Raw genomic sequence first — 23773 nt, 5'->3', positions numbered from 1 at the left:
TAACCTTGGAAAGTAGAATAGTAAAAAAATATGGAAGAGAAGAAAGATGAAAATAAGTAAAAAAGTTTAGATGAATTTTGTTCTTTGATCGTTGATACTACTATTTCTGGTTAAAAATCACAATAATAACAGTCTTGTTTCTGAACCTACATCTGTTGTTGTAGTTGTGAGAGTCCATGAACGTCACAGCCATGGGATCTTCTCCATGCAGAGTACTCTGGTCTGCATAGCTGCGATCCATAGCATTCACCATGTGAGTCATTTCCTGCCGAGTCGTTCCGATGGCATCTTTACGTTTTTTAGCCAGTTTCCTGTCGGAGGCAGAGACAGACGCAGTCAGCCATCTTACAAACAAATACACAAACATCAGCGAACCTGCAGACCATCACCGTTTGAGTACTGCCGTCAATTGTTCATAGTAGGTCTTTTTTTTTGTGGAAACGGCTGGGGGCTGCAGGCTGCTGATTCAAGATGCAAGGAAGAGAAAAGGAGAAAGAGAAAGGAATGAGGAGAGAACAGGCAAGGAAGGCAGAGGAAAGGCTTGTTTGTAAATGGCAGCATATAACAGGCTCAGCTAGAGGAGCGGAGGGTAAACAGCATCTAATACACACCAGGGAAAATGACCTATGACCTATAAGAAGCAAAGGGAAACCTGTTATCAACCTCAGCACCAGAGATGAGCAGTCAGATGAAAGTGTTTTAAATGTTCTACTTATAGTCCTCATTGTTTTTTGTAATTTCATCAGCTTTATCATTAGCAGATAGTAGGCCTTAAATAAAACAACAAAAACAAAACATTTGGTTTTCATCCAACAGCAAAGGAAAAGTCCCATTAAGACCACAGTACAGGGAAAAAAATGGTCATTTAAAGTACCACAGTTATCATCATGGAGTATTAGTTGTGTGACTTGAGATCATTTCATAAAGTCTGTCCAGATTATGAGAGAGCTCTACTGTTTTTTTACTCGATGTTTTAATGTAAATGTTCTATTTTTCTTCACAGGCTGTTTTCATAATGTGGAATTAACTTATCAACTGAAACCTTTCTGTATCATCCACCTTGCTGCCCGTTGAAGAAAAATAATATTTAAATTCTAAACATCCAGGTATCTTGTTCAACTGTAGCTCCCTCCGTGTCTGTTAAATCCCAGGAAAAAGACGTGTAGAGGGCTTAATACTTCAAGCATGACGGAGCATGCAGGAACATTTTTGCACCAAGAGCCATAGACGTGCATCAGTTAGGACAACATCTGTACAGGTCAAAAGACATTTTACCACATTATTTTTTTTAATGAGTTGGTTCCTCAATTGTAAAGCAGTTTAAAATCCAACATAAAAGGTTTGATGAAGATATTTTGATTGTTGCTTAACTGATACAAATGGGCTCTGACTTCTTCCCAGTAAACAGACAGAAAGCATGCTGTGTTTATTTATTTTACCTCTTGACCCCAAAAAACTCCACCTCTAAGACCACATACAAACATAATACACACACTTACACACTCAGTAGGAACACTGATTTAACTGCTGAATGTGTAAAGTTGTTTGTGTGAGTGTATTACTGAAAACATGGAGAGGTGGAAAGGCCAAACATATATATTATAAACCACCATGTATTGTGTACTTGTACTGTGTATGTCATACACTGAAAAGAGAAGGAAAAAGAGAAAAGAGGTGGGTAGCTGTGACCGAACTGGAGTGAATCTATATTTTATTTAAGATGTGAGTTGTAAACTTAAATTGTGAATTGATTTTTAGTGAAATATGTGTTCATAAAATGTCCTGTAATATCTACGGAACATGCTGGATCGTTAAAATGGTAATTGTATATCAAGACATCCTACAAAAACATGTCAATGTCCTTTCCTGCAAAAAGGTCATCTTTGTAAGAGTGGTTTCAAATGTGGTATGAAAAAGATTAGATTGCCTGTAGGAGGACAAAAAGAGTAATTGTAGAGGTTCTTTCTGATAAATGTACTTGAATCGATGTTAAATCACTTTGGCATTCCACCTGAACTTCTTGGAAAACTTCCTGACAAACAGAGAATGGTGGTGACCTAGTGGGTGTCAGTATGTCAGTATTTACCATCCTGGAAATGAGACACAACAATCAACTATCTTTCTAGTGTGTTTCAGAAAAGTTCGGAAAAATCCTACTGATTCTACCTTTAAGTTAATAGTCTTTGAATTATTTTAATATGACGTGAAGTCCAGTTGGCTTCGTACAGAACTGGCCAGTAGAAGTCAGTACTTCTACATTAACCACTGTCTTTTTTTTACACAAGTACCTGTATTTCTACTTGAGTTAAGAATGTACTGCCACCTCTGCTAAATGGTGCACTAAATAATCCCCACCTCTTTTCATAGGAGGATCCATTTTGGTCACAGCCAGTGAGAGACAGAGTACAGACAGGAGTGCCCACAACATGAGAAATACCACCAAGTACTACCAAAAAATCTGAGCCACGTTCTCCAAACAGGAACATGTTTCAGGACGGGAACCAGGAGAGAGACACTGAGCATGTGCAGCAGAGTAACCGTGATACCTGTGACTTGATGGGCGGATGGATGATCACATGACTACATGCACACAAAGAGCTACAAGTCACAAGTGCAGCATTCTTTTTTCAAATAACACGCTTAGGCCTGTGTCGTCCCACTTTGGCCTGCTTTGGTTCTGGTTTATGGCCAACTTTGGCCTTTGTAAGCCTGCTTCAGAGCAACTTTGGAGCATGTAGAGGACACCAGGGCTGAGGTCAATACACTGTCAGTTCAGTCACTTTAGAAAAGTGGATGCTTAGTTTATTTATTTTATTGATATTTTTAGGCAGACAACCATCAACATTCTCTCGCTATTAACAACTTTTCAGTATCCAAGCATTTTAAAATGTTCATATAAATGGCTGAAGAGAAGGCATTCACTGAAGTCCTGACCTGACTGACATGAAAGTGAATTGACCCCCACCCTGGCAAGGCGTCAATGAGGATGGCTTTGGCTGGTTGGTTCAGAGCTGAAAATGTGTTCTGTCTTGAAAAAAGTATACTGCATCTTTAAAAATAACAACAACTAGCCACTAAGAGGTCGCCCATTAAGGTAACAGCAGCTGGGTGAGCTGATTGTTGATTGGTTTGTTTACTTACAGGTAATAAGAGTATGAATAGTAGGTCCTCCTGGGGTTGTGAGCCAATCAGAAAGCAAAGAATGAGACACAAGGGTCATGAATATGCAAATTAGGACAATACTGTCCTGTCCCAACCAGCAACAACAGAAACAGAAGAAAACACCTTTTGATTGCTACAACTTGAGGGTCATGCAAGGGGTTATTATACTGGCTACGGGCCCTATTTCTTTAAAAATAACAACTCAAGCTATAATCTAAAGAAACAAGCTAAGGGGCTTGTAAATCCAGTGCTAAAATAAGAACAAACTATCATCATGCAGTCCATCTCTTCTCTGCTTCTGGATGTCTCTTTTAAAGATTCATGCATTATTTTAAAGCTGCATTTACTCTAACTGGACGGCCCTGATTATTAATTTCCAGCCCTAATCAGCCTTACTTACTCATTATTATTTATTGTAAACAATTTGTCTAAACTGACAAAAAAGCTATCTGATCTGTGACACCACGCGGCTCGCTTTCCTGCAAAGCAAGCATGATGTCATTGCGATGTCATCATGTCCCACCATTTTAAAGATGCAGTATTGTTCAAAGTTGTAAAGGTTCAATGACAATGAAGATTGATCTCCCCAGAAACCTTTGTGGAAAAGCTACCAAACACTGCTGATAAAATTCACTTAGGACAATCCTTTCCAAGTCAGTTGTCACAGTTTTGTAAAAAATCAATCTAAAAATGTCAGAGTGACCATTTAATTTCACAGCTCAACACAAATGATGTCATAGCTCCAAACAAACATACAATGTGACTGAAACCAAGTTTTGAGGACTCACTTTATGCTTTAAAATTACCATCATTAATAACTGGTACATTCAAATGTGATTAAAATGTAGTTAATAGCTATTTTACTGTTAACAATCATTGGATTTCTTTATGAACCATTTATTAAAAAATTGTTTATAAAGCATTTAATTGTTTGCTAATAGTATGCTAACTATCAACTCAAGTTTAATTAACTATAAATTCACCATTTATTAATTATGGTTATCATAAAGTGTTGGCATTTTGATATCTAGTGCACAGATATGCAACCAAACACATTTTGTATGCATTTCAATCACAAGCGTAATTAAATGGAAAGTTTATATATGCTTAAATACATAAAGTTAATGTTTAAGGGACATTTTTTTTAGTAATGTCTCACATGTTCTCACCATCATCCTAAAAACATGACTAAAAACAAAAACACAGAGTATGTACCTGGACACATACTTAAACATAATACTTTTTTCCATTTCCAACAATTATTGTAACAGCTGTTCATACTGGTGAATTACATTTTAATATAACATAAATATAATATTTAGGCAGCGTTGTGATCTGCTGCTAAGATTAATTCAGAGCGGAGCCAGGAGGTCATTTTCCTGGCTCTGTGTGCACAGTCACAAACAGCTGCCTCCTAATAAAACATTATCTTACAAGTAATTTTCTATAATCAAAAGGTCTAAAATTCTAAAGGGACTGACGATGATTTTCAGTAAAACATGTTACAGTTATCAGGCAGAGCGAACCAAAGATCAAACACTATCAAGCTTCTGGCTGATAGTGAGCATGTGTCAAACACTGTTCGGTTACAGTTTCTACAATAAAGAGAATATTTCTACCCTTGATTTTCAGCTCAGGTCCTTTGGTTATCATTTACAATTATACTTTGACACTAAAGCACGAATGTTGAATCACATGAATTCATTCAGAGAATTAGAACAAAAATATGGAGGTTAGAGGCTGTGAGAGCAAAGCCTTCCAATGATGAGAGTTTATTACTGACTATAATCTAATTGTTTTTGATTTGCTGAGCAATATCACGATCAGTTGTAATTGAGAGACTGCCTGCTCACTCTCTAAAGCCTCTGGCAAGATGCAACACTTTAATGTTCAGAGGAGTTCGTTTACACTATCTCCTGAAAGAGACATTTTCATCAGTTGACGATAATTAATCCTACATTTCCTGTCATTTCTTTAAGATACATGGGGGTCAATGACCAAACCGAGCTCAAGTTTGGTTGAGTTGTGATATGAAGCATTGAATATGCAAATTAAATGTCTAATTATTCCATATTTAACGAGGCACTTAGGTTCTCTGAACACCAGATTTTAATTGAAAGGTCACAGGAGGAACGACATGTTTAGTAATAGTTCATTATTACACACATACACTCGTGTACATCATGACTTGTAAATGTGCGTGCACACATTTGCGCACACACACACCCTGAAAAGTACAAATGCATAATTTATCCTCATGTAACCTCACATTGCTCAGATGAACCCTGATGAATAGAATTTTGAGTTGGGGGGTTTACATTAAATCATGAAGATGGCTCTCCTTCAGCTTAATAAATGTCTGATGTGATCAAATTACACCATGTAATTAAACTTTTTATTTGGTGGCTTCTGTCTGATAGTCATTCAAATAGATGTTCTATCTGTAATGATTAATTTTTGCTTTGATTTTTATTCATGTCTAAAGCATTTCTAAGTCTTAAAAAAGCACTTTGAATTACATTGTGTCAGAATGGTGCTTTACAAATAAACTTGCCTTGCTTTCTATGATGCCTTGAGGTGAGTCCTAGTTACAAAAAATATAGCTATTCTGTGTATAACCTTTGTATTTCAGTGTCTGAGGATGTTTGTGTACTACTATCTAGCATTGAAATATTACAGCAAGCTAACAACTGGAGTGGTTTTTGAGTAATGTCCTTTAATTTTCTAACTGTAACTTTATGTGTATTTCTGTAGTACACTGAGAGCAACATAAACTGGAGTCACGTTTCTTTCTAAAGTCTGATTCTGAATCTTAAAAACTGCATCTGCATCCTCATGTTGCAGCTGTGTTGAGCCTCCACATGGTGGAGCCCTGCACCAAACTAACACATCACAGGCCAAAACAGCTCAAGTGACACCAAGACAAACTCTCAGTCCTTGCAGTGCTCTCCTAAAAGTGAAGGATGTGATATATACGGTCTCTATGTTCACATTTTCTTTAATTTCTTCTAAAAAAAAGCCTTTATCACACTTTCAATGCAAACTCTTTTTAAGAGTGTATTCTAGTACACAAAGATACACTAACAAAGAAATGTATGCGCTCCAAATCATTAAAGTATGAATCCAAGCGAAAAAAAAAAGAAGTATTAGTCTAGAGTCTTTGACCACACATTTAACATGACTTCAGCACCACCCTTCACTCCCCATTTTCCTACAGTTTGCTTTTCTCAGTCATCTTTGCTAATAAATCTTTCGTAAATAGTCCGTCATCTTTGTGCCACTTTATCTCTTCGATACCACATTCTAGGTTTAGATGTTATGCTATACATTCTACTGTTACATCAAAACTGCTTAATATACAAAGACACAAAGGTAGCACACACAAATCATGCAGGCATAGCGGCCTGATAGATTGGTCAAACTGCGAATAGTGTACTATACTTCAAGATTTGTGTGTGTGCTAACTTTGGACCTCTGTGTATTCAGCAGTCAGACTATATAAGTTTGGTTTAGCTAAACAAAATCAAACACTGTAAAGGCATATCTCACAATATTATTATATCTTCTTCTGGAGGATCTCTTTCACTGTGTTTCTCTTTCTCACTCTCACTCTCAGTTGAGTCTGATGCTCTGACTGCTTGTTTTGTCTGGTTTGATTCAACAGCTGTACTGTACAAGACAAAAGCAAAACACGGCATCAGATCTTTCTTGGACTAAATCACACAACTGTGAGGTAGGACTTTCTAATTTTAGAAATTCCACATTGTCACATGGATTTTAGAAAAAAACAAGCCGTCAGCTATTTATGACAACAGAACAGACTCCTGTAAATTATCAAGCTGGTTCTTAAGGGAGATCAACGTTTTATGGTGGATGGATGGAAGATGGTGTTACTACAGCAAATACTGGACTGACACACGACAGGAGAATGAGTTCAGGTGCACATTTGTGTATGTGTGTAGTACTGTTGCTCATATTTGCACTCTTTATGAAACTCTTCCATCAAAGCGGTTTCAGTGGCAGTGGTTAGTGGCTGTCACTCACCTCTTCTTGACCAATAGGATGGCTACCAGCACCAGCAGTATGAAGACGAGGACACCAGCACTGATCCCAGCGATCTTCACCACCCGATCAGTCTGTTTAGCGGGATCAGGGATGACTTCAGGCTCCTCTGTAGCACCTACAGCATAATGACAGTAAAAAAACATCAATATCAGTTTAAATTGCTGTAATACTTGATTGATTCTTTCATAATACTAGGAATTGAAAAAAAAAAAAAATCTAAATCATGAGATACCTCAGCAACACAATTTGAAAATTTGAGGGGAAAACATCTCGAAATGCTGCACAAGTGGTTGAAAAGTAGATGTTTCATTTCACACTTTCACATAGTTTCTTGTTTCATGAGTGAGCTTACAGAGTTAATGTTTGCTGGACAGCAGAAGTGAAAAAAGATTTTTTCACACAGCAACATTTGAGATATCACTCACTAAAGTACTAAAAGCTTTTCTGAGGTCCAGATTGATTCTTGTACTGTTATTATTGTAGCCACTGCTATTGGAAAGCAACCAAGTTTTTATAAGCTGCCAGCCATCTGGGGAATACAATGTACAAAATGTCCAGTTTTCTAGTAGATTTCTTTTTAATTGACAAGCAAAATACAGCTACTGTAAGAACATGTCAGAAAGTTTCAGTAGCGATTGATTTTTAGGAGTAGCTTACGCTGCATTCACATGCTCCTTGAATGGTCCATTTCAAGTCGTTCTTCCAAACTTTAACGTGTTTTTAATTGATCAGAGCGTTTAAAGAAAACAGCTGTTTACAGAATTTGAATGATAACGAAGAGCAACAGAAACAATACAATGACTATACAAGACATGACTTGGTAAGAGTTTCTTGCCATCAACCCAATTTCCTAACCCTAACCCCTAATCCTACTTTTATCCACCATGTTTCAGCGTAATATGAAGTCAACTGGACTACAACTCTTGTTGTCTTACAGTTGTAATGTTCCTAAAACTGGAGAAGGCTTTCACATTAAATGCAGCCTGATAAAATGCTTTTCCGCAATCAAAACAAATCGTTCGATGTCAATCATGACTGCTGATAAAAATCTATCTACGTGAATTAGGGAGATCAAGCATTTGGAGTTGGCTTCAAAGGTGTTATCGTCTGGGTTTTCCTTCAGCTGAGAGCATTTTTCGTTTTTTGTCAAAGAGCTGCATGATATCATACGAGGAAAAGTTTAAGAAGTAATGCGCCTAACCAACAAGATCTCTTGGGTGGCGACCCATCAGTCAGCTAAGCTTACCAGGAACCCTGAATCTTCCGCAGCTCCCTTGCACTGAGTGTAAGCCTATTTTACAGATAATAGACACTTGGAAATATTTCAAACTATTTACACAACCGTGCGTCAAATAAGGTTGGCAAACTATGCCACCCAACAGCCTCAGGAATTGTGTTTGCCTTCTCTCCTAATGTCTTTACAAAATGCCCTCACATCAGGAAAGTGGTGTCTGTGATAAGAAAACAAATCCTGATGAACCATTTTTAAATACAAATGTTTAAACACTCCTGTGCTAAAGTTCAGGTAAATATCAAGACTCTAAATATTCCCTGTAAGTAAAAGTCAAGACAACTGCCAACACAAATGCCATGGTAACTGTCATTCATGATGAAAATATAGCCAGGAGTTTTGTTTGAGGAGCTTAGTCGGCTCGCAGATTGAGATATTGAGATTAACTGACAATTCTTGATCAATCTTGATGGCAATCAGGTTGAATAATTTAAGAGGCTGCTTTTACACACAACAGTCGCTTCGACTAAACAGCTTGTATCTAAACTATCTAGAGTGTGTGTTTTGTACAGATATCGGGACATCAGCAGGAAAAACTTTAGAGACACCACAAGAAACAAATAAGACAGAAACTACAGACTAGAAGAGTTATGTTAACTAAAAGTCAATAAATTATTGTTTATTGCTGTGTTGCAGGTCTGGGAGATTGAACTGCTTACATGTTGACCATGACAAGTTGATAACATGCATGTTAACAGTGTTGGGAAGTAACGCGTTACTGTAATAACATTACTTTTTTCAGTAATGAGTAGTGTAAGGCATTACTGTTTTGAATGTAGTAATCACATTACAGTTCGCCAAGCTCGTTCCTTACGTTACATTGCTACAACACACAAAACGGGCTGGGAGGGGCGGGGGCCGTCGATAATGGAACAGTGATTGCCTGATTGGTTGGGATTTGGCACAAGGTATCTTTCACCATCACCGATTGGTTAGTCGCCACCCGCAATGGGAGATGGGATAACGATGGCAGCGTCAACAACACGAGCAGAACATGCTGCTGCATGCGACTTGCCTGAAGACCCCCGCTGCGTAAAGCCACTTTTGATGGTTGGAGATACAAACATTACCTTGAATTTGTTGAACGTAAGGAAAATAACTTGACTGTAAGGTACACACTTTGTCTGTGTTGGAAACTTCTCTCCACCACTGCTAACACTACCTCAAACTTAACGAAGCACCCGGACTCACCTACGGAGACAGCACGCACACACACAAAGCTTGTTGCTAAGGAACCGTGGAGCAACATGAATGTAACGAGTAATGTAATGAGTAATGTAACTAATTACTTTCTTCAGGGAGTAATCAAGTAATGAAAGGCATTACTATTTTTGAGAGTAATGTGTAATTTATTACTTTTTTGAGTAAATAGCCCCAACACTGCATGTTAAGTTTACTGTGTTAAGCATATTATCATGTTAACGTTTGCTAAGTTGCACAAAACCTGTAGAAAGAAGTACAACGGAGGCTGAATGTTATTTATTTTGCAGGTATTTGTTCATAAAATATTGTACAAATTCTATTCTGACCTGATGGTAGTGCTAGATCACAAGTAAGGGGACCACCAAAGTTATTATTTCATCCTGAAGTGAGCATGAATGTCTGTAACAAATTCTATACCAATCAGTATCGAAACCCCCTAAGAAAGCTTTCACTGTTGTTGAGCAGGAGAGTTTAATAGAACGGTCTTGTGGTGAATATCGCAGTCTGCTTTCAAAAATACATTTGTTCTTTGACTTTTGGAGACAGGATACACACGATTTCAAACAGGGCCGTGTTCCTGTATTTTAACACTGGTCGTAATAGTGGTACTTGGAGAGGCTAATATTTTCTGAGGTGGTACACGGTGGGAGAAGTTTGAGAGTTTGAAACATTGCGCTAGATGAAAAGCCAGGGGGATCACCAAAGGCTTTAAAATTCACCTTCTGTGAAACATGAATAGCTGTTTAAACCTTCATGGTAACACATCCAGCACTTGTGATGATATAAAATGGACCAGCTGACACTGGCACGGCAGTAACAAAGCATCAGTGGGAGCTGAAAATGTTTATCCCTGCAATTTACTATCTTGTGGAGCTGGGTCAATTGTAGTAAAAACACTACAGATTTCAGCTTCTGATTCACTTTGTTGAATCACCTGCTGGTAAATGTAATGAACCAGTGAACCCTCTGCACACTCACTACTCCTACTCCAGCTCCCAGCTGCAACCACACCAGAGAAAACATAAAAGATGAAAAGACATTGACTATATACACACAAATAAAATGAAACGCTCAATTGACCGTGTCTCTTTGTATTTCAGGTTATCCTCGGCTTCATGCTCTCATTGGGAAATGCTTCTGAAATGCAATTTGACTTTAGCCGTCCAATGTTTCTGCACCACTGTCACCCTATATTACTTGTAGTCAGACTCATTTCTGCTCCTGATGACTTCAGAGAATTGAATGAACTCCCTGATTTCGTCTGTTTGGGAATATAATTCACAAATGATGTTTCAGGCACGGTGCATGCTGCAGTGGTGGCTCGACCCTGTTGATCATGGACGGAAAAGTCAACAGAAAGAGAGCGAGCATCTGTTTTCATGCTCCTAAGCTTAGTGATCTGATCCCATAATGCCAGAATAGTTCGGACTGCACCGTAAGAACATTATGATGCATTATGATAATCCAAATAATCCAACACAAAGACATATGCGCAAAACTCAACATAATGCAATACATCTATCAAACAATAATCCACTTCTAATGCTAAATATCAACAAGATCAACGTAATCTCCCTCTCTCTCTCTTTATCTCCCTCAATATTTTCTGACCTTAACATTTTATTTTGTTATAAAAGGTTTCTGCTGCTGAGATCTTTAAAATGCCCCCCGCCCAGCCCATGTCATTATGTAACAATATTTCACTAAAACACAGGACTCAGATGGATAGTTGAAGCATGATGATGTGATGTGTTAACTGATATGCTAAACCTTTAGTATTCTGTATTTTCCTTATTTTCAGAACAATCTCAACAATACCTCTCTAAACTCTGTCCGACTTCCTTTCTTTTCTGCTGCATTTATTACCTAAACCCTGAGACATGGAATTATGGTTTGTTCCATATCAAGTGGGAAATTTCGAGTTAGTGTTTCCGAATTCCAATGTCTAAAGTGCGTTTGCTCAGGAAAACATGGATGCTCGCTGCAAATGGGTGTCTGAATGGCAAATCTGCGAACTTTACAAGCAGCTAGAGCAGCTGATTTAACAGTTGAGGGCACTTAAAAAAAGTGATGAAGAGGTAAAAAGTTATTGTTAACCACGTCCGCCATACTGCTGTGATGTAATCTGTGTTTATGTCGGTGAACTTAGGCTACATGGACTTTCTGACTTGGAATTCCAACTTGGATGGTGTTCCATTGCACCTTTCTGCATCAGAGGTAGTTTTTTTCTGAGATACAAAAACACTGGAACATGACATTTATTTCTGAACACTTGGCGAGCGTAAATAAGAGGATTTATCATATTCATCAAGCTTCAGGCAGACTTTTGTGTTTAATGTGCATGTTCATATATGGATGATGATTAATAACACCTGTAAGTTTATTTTAAAAAGATAAAAAGTTTGTTTACGTTAAAAACTGACCTTGGGCTGTACTAGTGCTGTTATAACGATTCTAGCTCCAATCTGTCTTTATCAGTTACCAGTGTATTTTGTGTTGTTTCTGTTGTTGTGTTTCTGCTGCTTTGTTTCACTGAGCAAAATAAAATAAATAAATACAATTGTTTTATGATACACAAGGGTGGCTCCATGACTCCAAATCATTTTGCATTTATGACTTTATAAAACATTACCTCATGATTTTCTGGCTAATGGCTCAAATCTACAACACACGTATTGTTTCTTTAATGACTGTCAGACCACGAATCGATGGGCAAAGGGCATCAAAGCCACACTGTCAAACAACATCTCAACAGGGTTCTGAGTCTGACCTCATAATGTCGGCAGTAGCTCTTAATGTCTGTAAAAAATTATCCAGGTCAGTAAGTACACTCACACTCACAACTTACCCATACAGCAAGCCGCAAACACACAAAACACCCTGAGGCAGCAGTGACAATACACAATACCCCAGATGACCTAATAGGACCACCATCACTTAATCCTCCCTTCCGGATTCACGGTCGAGCGCACATGCAGAGGGACGGAGAGAAAGAGAGCTGAAGGGACGGTCATCTGACTCGCCATCCATTACTGTGTTTTCCTGCTTTATTTAAAAAAAAGAAAAGAAACAGGCTAAAATAAGTCTTTCAGGTTCAGTCAGACCTCCTCAGGCTACAGAGATGGGGCGTCATCTCTTTCAACCACCTGTTCTAGTTACTGCAAGCACCGGCAGTTTTTGAAATATGATGACACTGGAAACACAGCAACTTCCCACATTTTCACTCATTTTGGAGGGGAAACATGGCACCGTACAGGCACTGGAGGGACTGCACCACACCTTTGATCTATCCCACGGGATCAATTTCCTATGAGACCACTGGCTTACATGTCTTGGTCACATTAAACTCTGTTATCTAAGAAAAATAGGTTAACTCTTATCAGCAGGAGGGCTTTGTTTATCAGGAAGCAGACTGATATATCTCAGTTTAAAAGACTATGACAAATTTTCCAAGACTTTGTGTATTTATCGCCTGAGCTAGTTTACTATGGCTGTCCCTAGATAGGTTGTAAAAATTTACAACTCAATCAGCCTTGATGATTAATTATACAATCACTGTGGCTGATTGTGCTAAAAATTATGTCACTATTACTGTGTAGTTTTATGATCCTCTGGCACTAGAAGGTCAGAACAAGGACCATCAGTTGAGCTCAGAAAGTTACTAAATTTGTTTTATGTTTTTAACACTCATAGTGCAGTAGGATGCAGAAGTACTATGAGGCTGCGTTTACCACACCATTTGTAATAATGTTTGGTTAATATGACATTCTGAATTAGTCGTTTTATCTCACAAATTGAATCAAATGTTTTGTCACACTACATTTATGTTGATTCATCTTTATCTTTCACTCAATCATTTTTCACCTGTGCTTTTGACTCTTGAACTTCTATAACAATGGGATTTGCTAGTCTGGAATCAATAAAGTCCTATTTGCTCATCTTATCTTAACTTGAATTGTCAATATTTGTCAAGACAACAGAAAAACTGTCCATGTCTAAGGTAGTTATATTAAAATTAATTGCCTTATGACTTATCAAAAGCTGCAAACACCGTCTGTTTGTTCATTAACAACAGCTGACTGTGAAACTCAGATTAGTTGATTAACTGAGTAGTTGACTGGGAGAAAATTAATCAGAAACTGTTTTGATAATCAAACTTTTTCCAAGCCAAAATTCCAGAAATTCGCAGGCACCAGCTCCTGAAATGTGACAGTTTGCTGTGTTTTATATGTTTGTAAAGTGAAACTGATCAGGTTTTAGACTGTTGGGTGGTTGGTCAACTCCAGCTCTGAGGAACTGTACTGGCCATTTTTTAACATTTACTTTATGTTTAACATACAAATGATTCATCACTTCACTTGACTATTGTTTTTTTTTATTCCCAAAACAACAAAACCATTATGAACATCATAATCTACTGTCTAGTACCTGATCACTGGTCAATGAGATTTTGCTTCCATTACATTCAGATTAGTACAACTAAAATGTCCCATAAACAGATGCGTTTAGTTTATTTTAGTTCAGATTTCTAATCTAGACATCAGCAAAGTAGCACATATCTAATAGATAATGCATTGATCATATGTTCAAACATAAAATTGCAGATTTTTAAAAAGTAAAAGTAAAGAATTGTCTTAATAAGTTTCATGGTGACATCTGTTAGTTAACTTCTGTTTTGCCTCGAATGCCCTCTCTGTTCTTTAAAAGCCCCCAGCAACCACCAGGATTGTCAATTTCATCGAAAACATGGTCATGTATTTCTCTGTTTATCCTCGTTCTTACTCCACACAGCTAAAGTCTGATCCATCAACCGCATTTTTTCTAAAAATCTTTCCTCAAAACACTGTGTGTGCACTGTGTGTGTGTGTGTGTGTGTGTGGTTGCCGGAGGATTAACTCCACGTCATTTAAGACCAGTATGATAATCTATCAACATATGGCTGCGAGTAAAAACATGACATTTAGACTGTGTGGGGATAAATTCACACACAAACTCATAACATGAATGTTTTCTTTCTGAAAAAAATAACATTGCCTCCACTAAGAGTTATAATACTGAAATATATGATTGTCTCATTGAGTTTACCCTCAAATCAGTGTATGGGGATGATCAGATTACTAACACAGCTATACTGCACCAAATAATCTGTAATATCAGACAAAACAAACTTGATGAGCAGGAAAACCAAGTCAGATTATCGTTGATCATCAAAGGGATGGTAGGCAACTAAACAACAGAATATACATATATCAAAATAGTTACTCTATTTTTATTGACATCTATCTGATGTCTTTTTTTTAAATAAAATGGTATCAACAGTGAGAGCATTCTTGTCAACCTTCCTGACTTTCATTGCCCTTTCTCAGTCTCCACCTTGGGTCACAATTATCTTTTATTCTGACAAATTTTCACACCTTTTTCCCCTTTTAGCTTTCACAACCTGTGTCCTGCACTGTACAGCATGTAGTCTACTGTCATGTGGTGCCTCGTACTCCTCAGTTAGTGAGAGATGGACAAAAAAAATTAAGAGGAAAAAGACATACTTAAGAATATTTTAGATATTCTGGAAAGAAAAATTCCCATTTGTCACAAAAGGTTTAAAAAAAAACAACTGAATGAATATTTGATTTTCGTTAGTTCACGTTAGAGGAGCAAATTATTCTGCTTTGTTTCCTGAGAGCTGAAGGCAAAATTAAAAGTATTTAACATAAAAATGCTGTCGCAGTGTACTTTATATTGTCATTCTTTAACATAATCACTTGATTAGCCTTAATACAAAACACCTGTGTCAATCAGTTGAACCTGTGTGGCTTAACATCAAGGGAATTGTAGTGCTAAGAAAGGCTGATTACAAATTAATGACACAATGTCTACAGAGACAGTGAAAACACACTAACATTGAATATAAAAAGTTCATAATAACCCAATAAGAATATGCCACAATAGAGATAAATGATGAAGGCTAAAGATGTGTGTGTGCTGATGTTTTTTTTCTGTCCCAGTTTGATATTATCGCAGTTTTAAAAGTCTCCGAAACTCAAGATATCCTGGGGGAGGACCATAGGAAACTCGGCTTTAGGTTTCAAAATCCTCCCTATTTTTGAGGTCTCAAGGTTAAGTATGAGTCACAGTGCGATCTTACCTTTAGTCGCCAGCCTCAAACACTGTGTCTTCGTTTCCTGAAGGAAAAAAAAGACACAATAGGAGCGGTACATGAGTCCCAAGTCCTTGCACAACAAACTATAGCATCAACCAACTGGACTTTGTATGTTAAATACTGTACATACACAAGTGGCGCATATTCAGTTGCTTGCAGATATTCTGTATTTTAAAGTAGTATGTAATATGTGTTTTAGTCTCAGATGTCTCAGATGCTTGAAGCTGTAATGTAGTTTTAGTGTAATTAGTGGGTCACGTTAAATGTGTACATACAGTGTAACTATTTACTCGTAGCAGGTGAGACAGGTGTGTATTTACATGAATAATATTTGTTTACCCTCTCTGTGCTGCTCACAGCTTGAAGGTAGATGTTGTAGTTCTTCCTCGGAGCAAGTGGAGGATTCCAGAAACCCTGGGGAGTTAAAAGAAAGGTCAGCAACTTTATATGAGAGTAAGTGCAGACAGATTTGACGTATTATCTCTGTGAAAGAGAATGTATTTTCTGTCCCTTAAGTTTGTCTCTTTGTTGTCGTAAATATTGTTAAAATACAAGTTCAACGTTTTGAGAAAGATGCTTTTTTGCTTTCTTGGTGAGAGTTGAATAAGAAGATCGATCCCACTCTCATGTGTGCTAAATATGAACATATAGCCAGCAGAAGGCTAAATTACAGAAAAGAATAATGAACAATATTTCAAGGTAACAAATTAACAGGTTATATCTCACCTCAAATGTACAAAATCCAAATCATACAAAAGATAATTAGCCGTTTCTAACTACAACGGCAACAGTAAGCAGACAAGGATATTTTCCAAAAGGTTGAACTATTTCTTTTACATATTTCAATTCAATCAAAGCAAAAGCTGTGACCATGAAACACATTTCTTTTTGTTTCTGCTAAGGCATTTATGTTCATTTATTACACTTACTACTCAACTTCTCTGTGGGATCTCTAGTATGTCTGGTTGTAAGTTTAGCTAAGCATAAGCATGAAACTCCTTGTACTACAGGATATTATAACAAACCAAAGATAACTCAGTCTTAATTTCCTCCTTGTCTGTTTCCTCTTTTCTGTGATTTTTCCTTTTATAAAGGTATACTTCGAATATGTTTTCTATCCGATTCATCATTCGGACATTTCTGCAGCACTACCTACAGAATATGTTGTTGAGATAAAAAGGGCTTGCCTGATATGTCTTGTTGTCTCCCACAGTGAAGGGAAGCGGCTCAGGCAGGTTGCTGGGGGACAGCTGGGCGGCATAATAATATGGAGATCCACCGCTAGACGCACTGTGGTAGGAAACTGGGACCTGGGAAAGAGGATATATTCACCTTAAAGATAATATGTCTATAAATCGTTCAAAATCAAAACATCCAATGATGTATAGAACAAAAGAGTAGGTATCTACTGTGAAATGATTTCTGTTTAACTGAAACTTTTAAGAATGTATGCTAGCAAACAAATACGTGTATATAAGACAGGTTGTAAAGGCATGGCTTGCTGAATGGATGTAGAACAGATTAATAATCACCTCGTAACAGTCAGAGGAAGCTTGACGACGTGTACGCTGAGGATTCACCTCCTCTACTACAATCTGGTATGCACTGCAGACAGGAAGACAGTTCAAATACGTTATTAATGGAGCTTTTTCATTTAACTGATAAACACATCATAAATAAATACTTTCAAGGTCTAATTTCGAAAGTAGTTTGTGTAGCTACATGTCCTGTTTACATGTTTTTGCCTATTTAATAACTGTTCATCAACTTGATTTTTGACAAGAATACCTCTGATTACATGCAACTCATGGTTAGCTTAGCCTAATTTTAATCATATTAAGTACTGATTGTATGGTAATGCACATATCAAAACTTGACCACTGCATTGTTTGCTTTAATGCAAGAAGAGCTACCTAATGTTGTTGTATGGCTTTACATTGAGAGGAGAACTAACTAGTGTGGTAAAAGTACCAAAGAGTAATCTGGTATCATTTTGTGTTAAAATATTACTTTGGAAAAAGTGAAAGTCACTCATATGAATAGAACTTTAGTAAAAGTCTTTACGTATCTGATATGAAATTTAATAAATTATCAAAAGTAACTTTCTGGCAATAAATATAAATCAGTAACAAAATGTATGCATATATTTACACGTGCAGTATCTGATAATCAGTGAATAGTACTAGAGTAAAAGTAGTCTTACTTAGGTATCAGTACAAGTAAACAAAAACTAGTAAAAGTAAATTATACACTTATTTACATAAATCTATATATTGCATACTCTTTGCCAACTGAATTTTGACCTTAGTATGAGATCCAAACATTTTTCTGATTATTGTTATGAGAGTTTTTCTAAAAATCCTTTAAATCCTTAGCTGATAAAATAAATTAATCTAAAAATGCACTGCTTTGGCTCTGATTCATACAACCTGCAATGTTATCAAATAAATGCAGTGGAGTACAAAGTACAACATTTTCCTCTAAAATTTGGTGGAGTGGAACACAGCAATTCTTAATCAAAGAATTCCAGTCCATTACTGGAATCATGTACATATTAATTATATGCCTGAGGACAGAAACATGAACTATGAATTGAATACAGGCTGGTGTGACATAAGCCTGGGTTTGGGTATGTACTGTATACTGCTTATCTACATATGCATGTTGGAATAAAGGTACCTTATGGGTGCTCCTTTGGCCTGGGCAGGTTTGAGCAGGACAGTGATGGTTGTTGCAGTTTCATTCAGGAAGGCTTCTGATCCATCGTACTCATCTATTGTTGGGGCTGAAGAAAGAGAGAGAGTCTGTATCAGTGTCCATGTATCGCCAAAAAAGGTGTAACAATAGAACATGTGAAAACATATTTTCTACCTGAAATGTTAGTGGTCACATTAAGCGTGGTTGCAGGACCGAACCCTTTGGAGGTGGATGCACGTATAGAGAGCTGGTACGTGACACCTGGGTGAAGCATGGAGAACAGGTGATGGGTGGCGTTTGAGGGCAGAGACGCTGTGAGTCCCGGCCGCTGGAGAGGCACCGAAGGGTCAAATGAACGGACGCCGCTGTAGCTGATCTGAGGTTGGACAGAGACACAGAATCCTGGTTTATACATTTGTTCCCACAGAGCGCAGTGAAAGTTTGACTCCTACAACAATGACTATCCTTCTGCTTCTGCTAATAGTACCTCGTATTGTATGATGACTCCGTTGGGTTCAGACGGTTCCTTCCAGTAAAGAAGGATTCTGTCTTCAAATGGAGTGGCTCGTACTGACTGACTGGGAACTGCGCCTGGAACTGTTAACACACACACACAGACAAAATTACACAATGCTTATCAAATAAACAGTAAAATTCTCTACTCCAAATGAAGGAGTTCCAAGTAGATACACACAGCAGTGATTTTACTGATCCATGTCCAAGTGAAACGTGTACCTAAAAGCTGTTGTTGAAGAACTTTCTTAATTGAATGGAGCTTTCCCAAAAATGTCAGCAACAAAGGTAGGATGTGCCTTGTTTATTAACAAAATCATAGCACAAGTCATGATCTTTAATGCTTTTTAACTTGTACTCCCCTCTACTTTCCATCGGTGGCTGTGAATAAGATCTGCACATACATACGACGGCATTTGAATTCATTTAACCTTTATTTCAAAGGCCAAAAGTGAGTGTTTCTTTGTGCATCATACCGTCTTCATCTGTTTGTATGATGGTCTCGTCACTCTCTTTCCGTCCCTCTGGATTGGTCAGAATCATCTTGAGACTGACGTTGGTGTAGGGTGGCAGGTTTCCTACCAGGTGGCGTGGTGCTGAGAAGAAAAAGAAATGAAAGAAACATCACTTTATTGTAACACAACAATCTGTACCATTTTAAAGCCTTTAAGGCTACAACCAACAAACATATTTTCCAACGTACTACTTCGCTCACTGTGAATCTGCACCCCGGAAACTTTTTAAAAATGGCTTGTATCTTATCATTATACAGTATTTCAATACTTAAATGATTTGTTGGCTTATTAAAAACACAGTTCTCAGTCAGCATAAACAAATGCCATAAAGCAGCCTTTTCTTATTAAATACTAAGTCTTTTAGTGTGTCACATTCAATATATTACCTTTAGGGTCCATGTCCAAGCAGTCGCTTTTGCTGCGGTTGCTGGCGGTCATGTAATGGTAGCAGATGGTGACGTTAAAGGTGTGACAGCGAGTGATATTGTAACCTAACGACTCCCAGTCCACCGCTATGAGACGTGACCTGGTCTCAGCAATCTTCAGCCGCTTTGGAGTCCGCATAGGCTCTACAGAGAAACAGAGGAGAACACGAGGTAAAGCTAAATGTTGAGGAGCAGATTTCTGACTTGCTTAACCTCCATCACACAGTTTTCACAGTAACAATTTTTCCGGTAATATGTGAACAAACCTTGCTGAAAGTTTCTGAGGTTTACAAGACAGCACTTTCTGCAACCAAGAGCGCTGAGTCAACATTTCCTCAAGATAAAACAAGACTTTTCTTTTTTTTTATAAACATTTATATCTGTTCTGTTCCTCGCTGCCATTCAACTGTTTCTCAAATGCAATAACTTCCACAAGGCAGGTCTCTGGTTTCCATCTTTTATGTGTATTCAGACCCGTTATAGTCAATATAATCTACCTCCTCCTGCTGGCCCAGGGCTTTAATTACCTTAACTGGCTCATTTAACTGGATCAATAACCCCCCAGACCCCACCCACCTCCACACACACACACACACACACACACACACACACACACACACACACACACACACACAGGCAAGACCACAAAATCAAACCTTTCCACATCTGTTTGCTGCCTGTTCATACCAGTCTGCTATATTTCAGTGGTCCTACATTCTCGTGAATGTTTACCGACTTGTGCTTCCTCAGACATTCAACACTAAGTGTGGAGAACTAACCGTCAAGCTCACCGTCGAACTGACAAAGCGGCAGTTTTTGTAGGAAAGCTATCATCTCCAGCAACAACAAACTGTTTGAGTTATTTTGCTGCGTTAGAAAACTACCGCTCTGACTGGAGCAGATATCGCTCAACCAAGAAGGGTGTTATTACTCCAGAAGAAATATCACTCTGTCTACTTCTCCTACAGCAGTTTGAATGGCAATGTATACGTGTGTGTCAGGGTGTTTAGATTTGCTGCAGTCACATGGCAAGGAGCTATGATGATGTGCATCTTCTCAAGAATGTCATTACTCTTTGGGGCAACAAAAGTGTAGTTTTCTGTCATTCAGGAGATACTGAATGATGTTTAGTGAGGTTGAACAGTTTTTCTTCTGGTAGTTTCTGGTACAGTTCATATTTTTGCAACAGTAGCTGTGGTAAAATACGTATTCAGACCCTCAAACTCTTCAATTAAATTAATTATTTTATGTTATTTTTATGTTAGTTGGGTTAAAGTACTTTAATGTGATCAGCAAATTCATCAAACATGTTGAAATCAAAAGTTTGCCCCTTGGAGTGTTGTAATTACAGCCACAACAGATAATCAATCCCAATAATATAAAAGCATTTTCCACTGGTGATGTGCAGGCCAATCTATATTTAACTACTGCGTATACTGTTTTTTAATCTGTACAACAGTATCAGATTTTAACTACTAAATTATCTATATTTGTTTCTGTACTCAAGATAGGCGCTGCCTAAGGTGGAAGTCGGTGGTGCTTAGCTGGTGGGCAGGATTGCAATGGGTTGATCAGAAGTTTCTCTATCTATGATTTAGGATGCAACTGTTTACAAACCAGCCTCAGAATTGAGTTTCAGATTAATGTTCTTGATCATGAAAGTAGAATGAGAGATCCATTTTTTTTTAAATACATACATTTCTGTCACCTGTAGTATGGATATTGACATTTTACTTGTGAGATGATACTCGTACTTTAAAAAAGTACATTATCTATACAAAACACTTATTTCAGTCTAGTATTGGCTCAACTCAAGTAACTAGTAACAATGACTGTCAGATAAACACAATAAAAGTACAATATTGCTCTCTAGAATCTAGGTGTGCAGATGTACAAAGTGACATGAAATTAAAATACTCCTGTAAAATAAGTAAGTAAGAGGACTTTTCAGCTGATTCCAACTTTTTGACAGCAGAGAATGGTAATCAAGACAAGGCTCAATACAGTCAATACTGAACATGTCCTGATGATCTCTGATACTGATTTTACAGATTGGGATTGGACAGCCCAAAAGACTCAAGTTGTATCTCAAGCAAAACAGATTTAATTTAAAGTTTTGCTCCTCATCATAAGCTGACAAGTCTTCATTCACTGTCGGATGTTCCCTATTCTTCTGTCTCTGTCCAACTGCAACCAACCTGCTTCCTTGCGTCCTTCTACGTTTTCCTTTAATAAAAACAGCTCACCTTAAATAGAGATGCAAGCCTCTCCCCAACCCCCCTTGCCTCCCTCTCTGTTATTCTCTTGGTCTTCCTCTCTCAGAGGAGACAACACAAGGACACAAACTTGTCGCTTCTTCTGACAACCCATTATCTGCCTGTCACTCACACACACACACACACACACACATATGCACACGAACTCACGGGCATGGACACTCTCACAATTGGTTATTACCCAAACACAAACACACACACACACACACACACACAGCTCAGGTTGTGACAGAATCAAGATTAAATCTGGGCAGAGCATGTATAGGTGTGTGTGCTCGTCTCAATAAAACTTCTCATAATAAGAAGTTGTCAAGGGCAAACACAACTCTCTCTTTCTCGCACACACACACACGCACGCACGCACGCACACACACACACACACACACACACAGACACACACACACACACACACAGCAGTAAGCAAAATGGAAGCATGTTGAGGTTTGTTAAGTCATTTAGATGACGGGCAGATAATTGTCTGCTGGGAAAATATTATTGCTCAGCAGTGTGTGTGTATGTGTGTGTGTGTGTGTGTGTGTGTGTGTGTGTGTGTGTGTGTGTGTGTGTGTGTGTGTTAATAGTGTGGGGGTCAGAGCATTTCATTTTTGCCTCAACCTGTTATTGGCTGGTTGACATTTAAATAGAGCGAGAGGAAGACCTGTCTGTCTCTCCCTCTAGTCCCATCTCTTTCTCACTTGTCTCAGTCTCTTCCTCTCCATCTCTCTGCCCTGTATAAATCAATAATTGTGATTCTCACCGTAAACCTGGCTATTAGGACACACACACACACCCACACACACACACACACACATACAGTTAGGGCAGTGTCATAACTTGTATTGATTTCGGGGGCTCTTGATGCTCACACTGCTTCCCAGTGAGATGGTCTTCAACATGGAATTAAAAGAAAATATATGACTGGCTGCCTGTCACACACACACACACACGCACGCACGCACGCACGCACGCACGCACGCACGCACGCACGCACGCACGCACCTTTAACATGCATTTTAAACCCCCACTCGCCTCCTGACCCATGATGCATTGCTGCTTATCTATTTACTGAAGGCAGTGAGAAAGAGTAGAGAGCAAGGTAGGAGGAGAGACAAAGAAAGAGGGCAGGAAGAAAGAAAGAAAGAAAAAGGGCAAACAGAGTAGCATAGAAAATGAATAAAGAAGAATGTAAAACCAAAGCAATGCGTGGAAAAATTAAACAGGGGCTGGAGGGAGCGAGGGACTGATAAAAGGAGCAGGGAGCGAAAGATGAGAGGGGGAAAGAGAGAAGCCGCAAGAGGAGGAACGGGGAGAGGCGATAACTAGTTTGGAACGTGGCCAGAATCGAGCGGGACCAGGTCCAATGGTAAACCACAGAGGCTGCCTTGTCCCTGTCCCCTCCTCCGGTAGACAGACAAACGGTTGGATTCATGTTGGAACTAAAAGGCTTTGTTCTCCACAGATGGAGCTTT

General features: G+C 38.2%; 1 protein-coding gene across 22 annotated transcripts in view; it reads right to left on the bottom strand.

The window, feature by feature from the left end:
- The window catches only part of ptprk (protein tyrosine phosphatase receptor type K), a 127056-nt gene that overhangs the window by 19790 nt on the left and 83493 nt on the right, over positions 1-23773 (bottom strand). For 17 of the 22 annotated variants that reach the window (XM_030405005.1, XM_030404999.1, XM_030405003.1 and 14 more), the window contains 12 exons: positions 19990-20172; positions 19565-19684; positions 19063-19172; positions 18750-18951; positions 18558-18663; positions 17411-17483; positions 17066-17188; positions 16218-16292; positions 15864-15900; positions 7207-7342; positions 3142-3171; positions 151-311 (listed from right to left, as the gene is read on the bottom strand). In XM_030405005.1, coding sequence (XP_030260865.1) covers positions 151-311; positions 3142-3171; positions 7207-7342; positions 15864-15900; positions 16218-16292; positions 17066-17188; positions 17411-17483; positions 18558-18663; positions 18750-18951; positions 19063-19172; positions 19565-19684; positions 19990-20172 — 1356 coding nt within the window. The remainder of the gene's footprint in view (positions 1-150; positions 312-3141; positions 3172-7206; positions 7343-15863; positions 15901-16217; positions 16293-17065; positions 17189-17410; positions 17484-18557; positions 18664-18749; positions 18952-19062; positions 19173-19564; positions 19685-19989; positions 20173-23773) is intronic. The other 5 variants (XM_030405007.1, XM_030405018.1, XM_030405011.1 and 2 more) reach the window with 1 other exon arrangement.

The sequence above is a fragment of the Sparus aurata genome, chromosome 22 (genome assembly GCF_900880675.1).
Source record: "Sparus aurata chromosome 22, fSpaAur1.1, whole genome shotgun sequence".
NCBI classification, from domain to species: Eukaryota; Metazoa; Chordata; class Actinopteri; order Spariformes; family Sparidae; genus Sparus; species Sparus aurata.
This window is presented reverse-complemented; position numbering and strand designations above follow the sequence as displayed.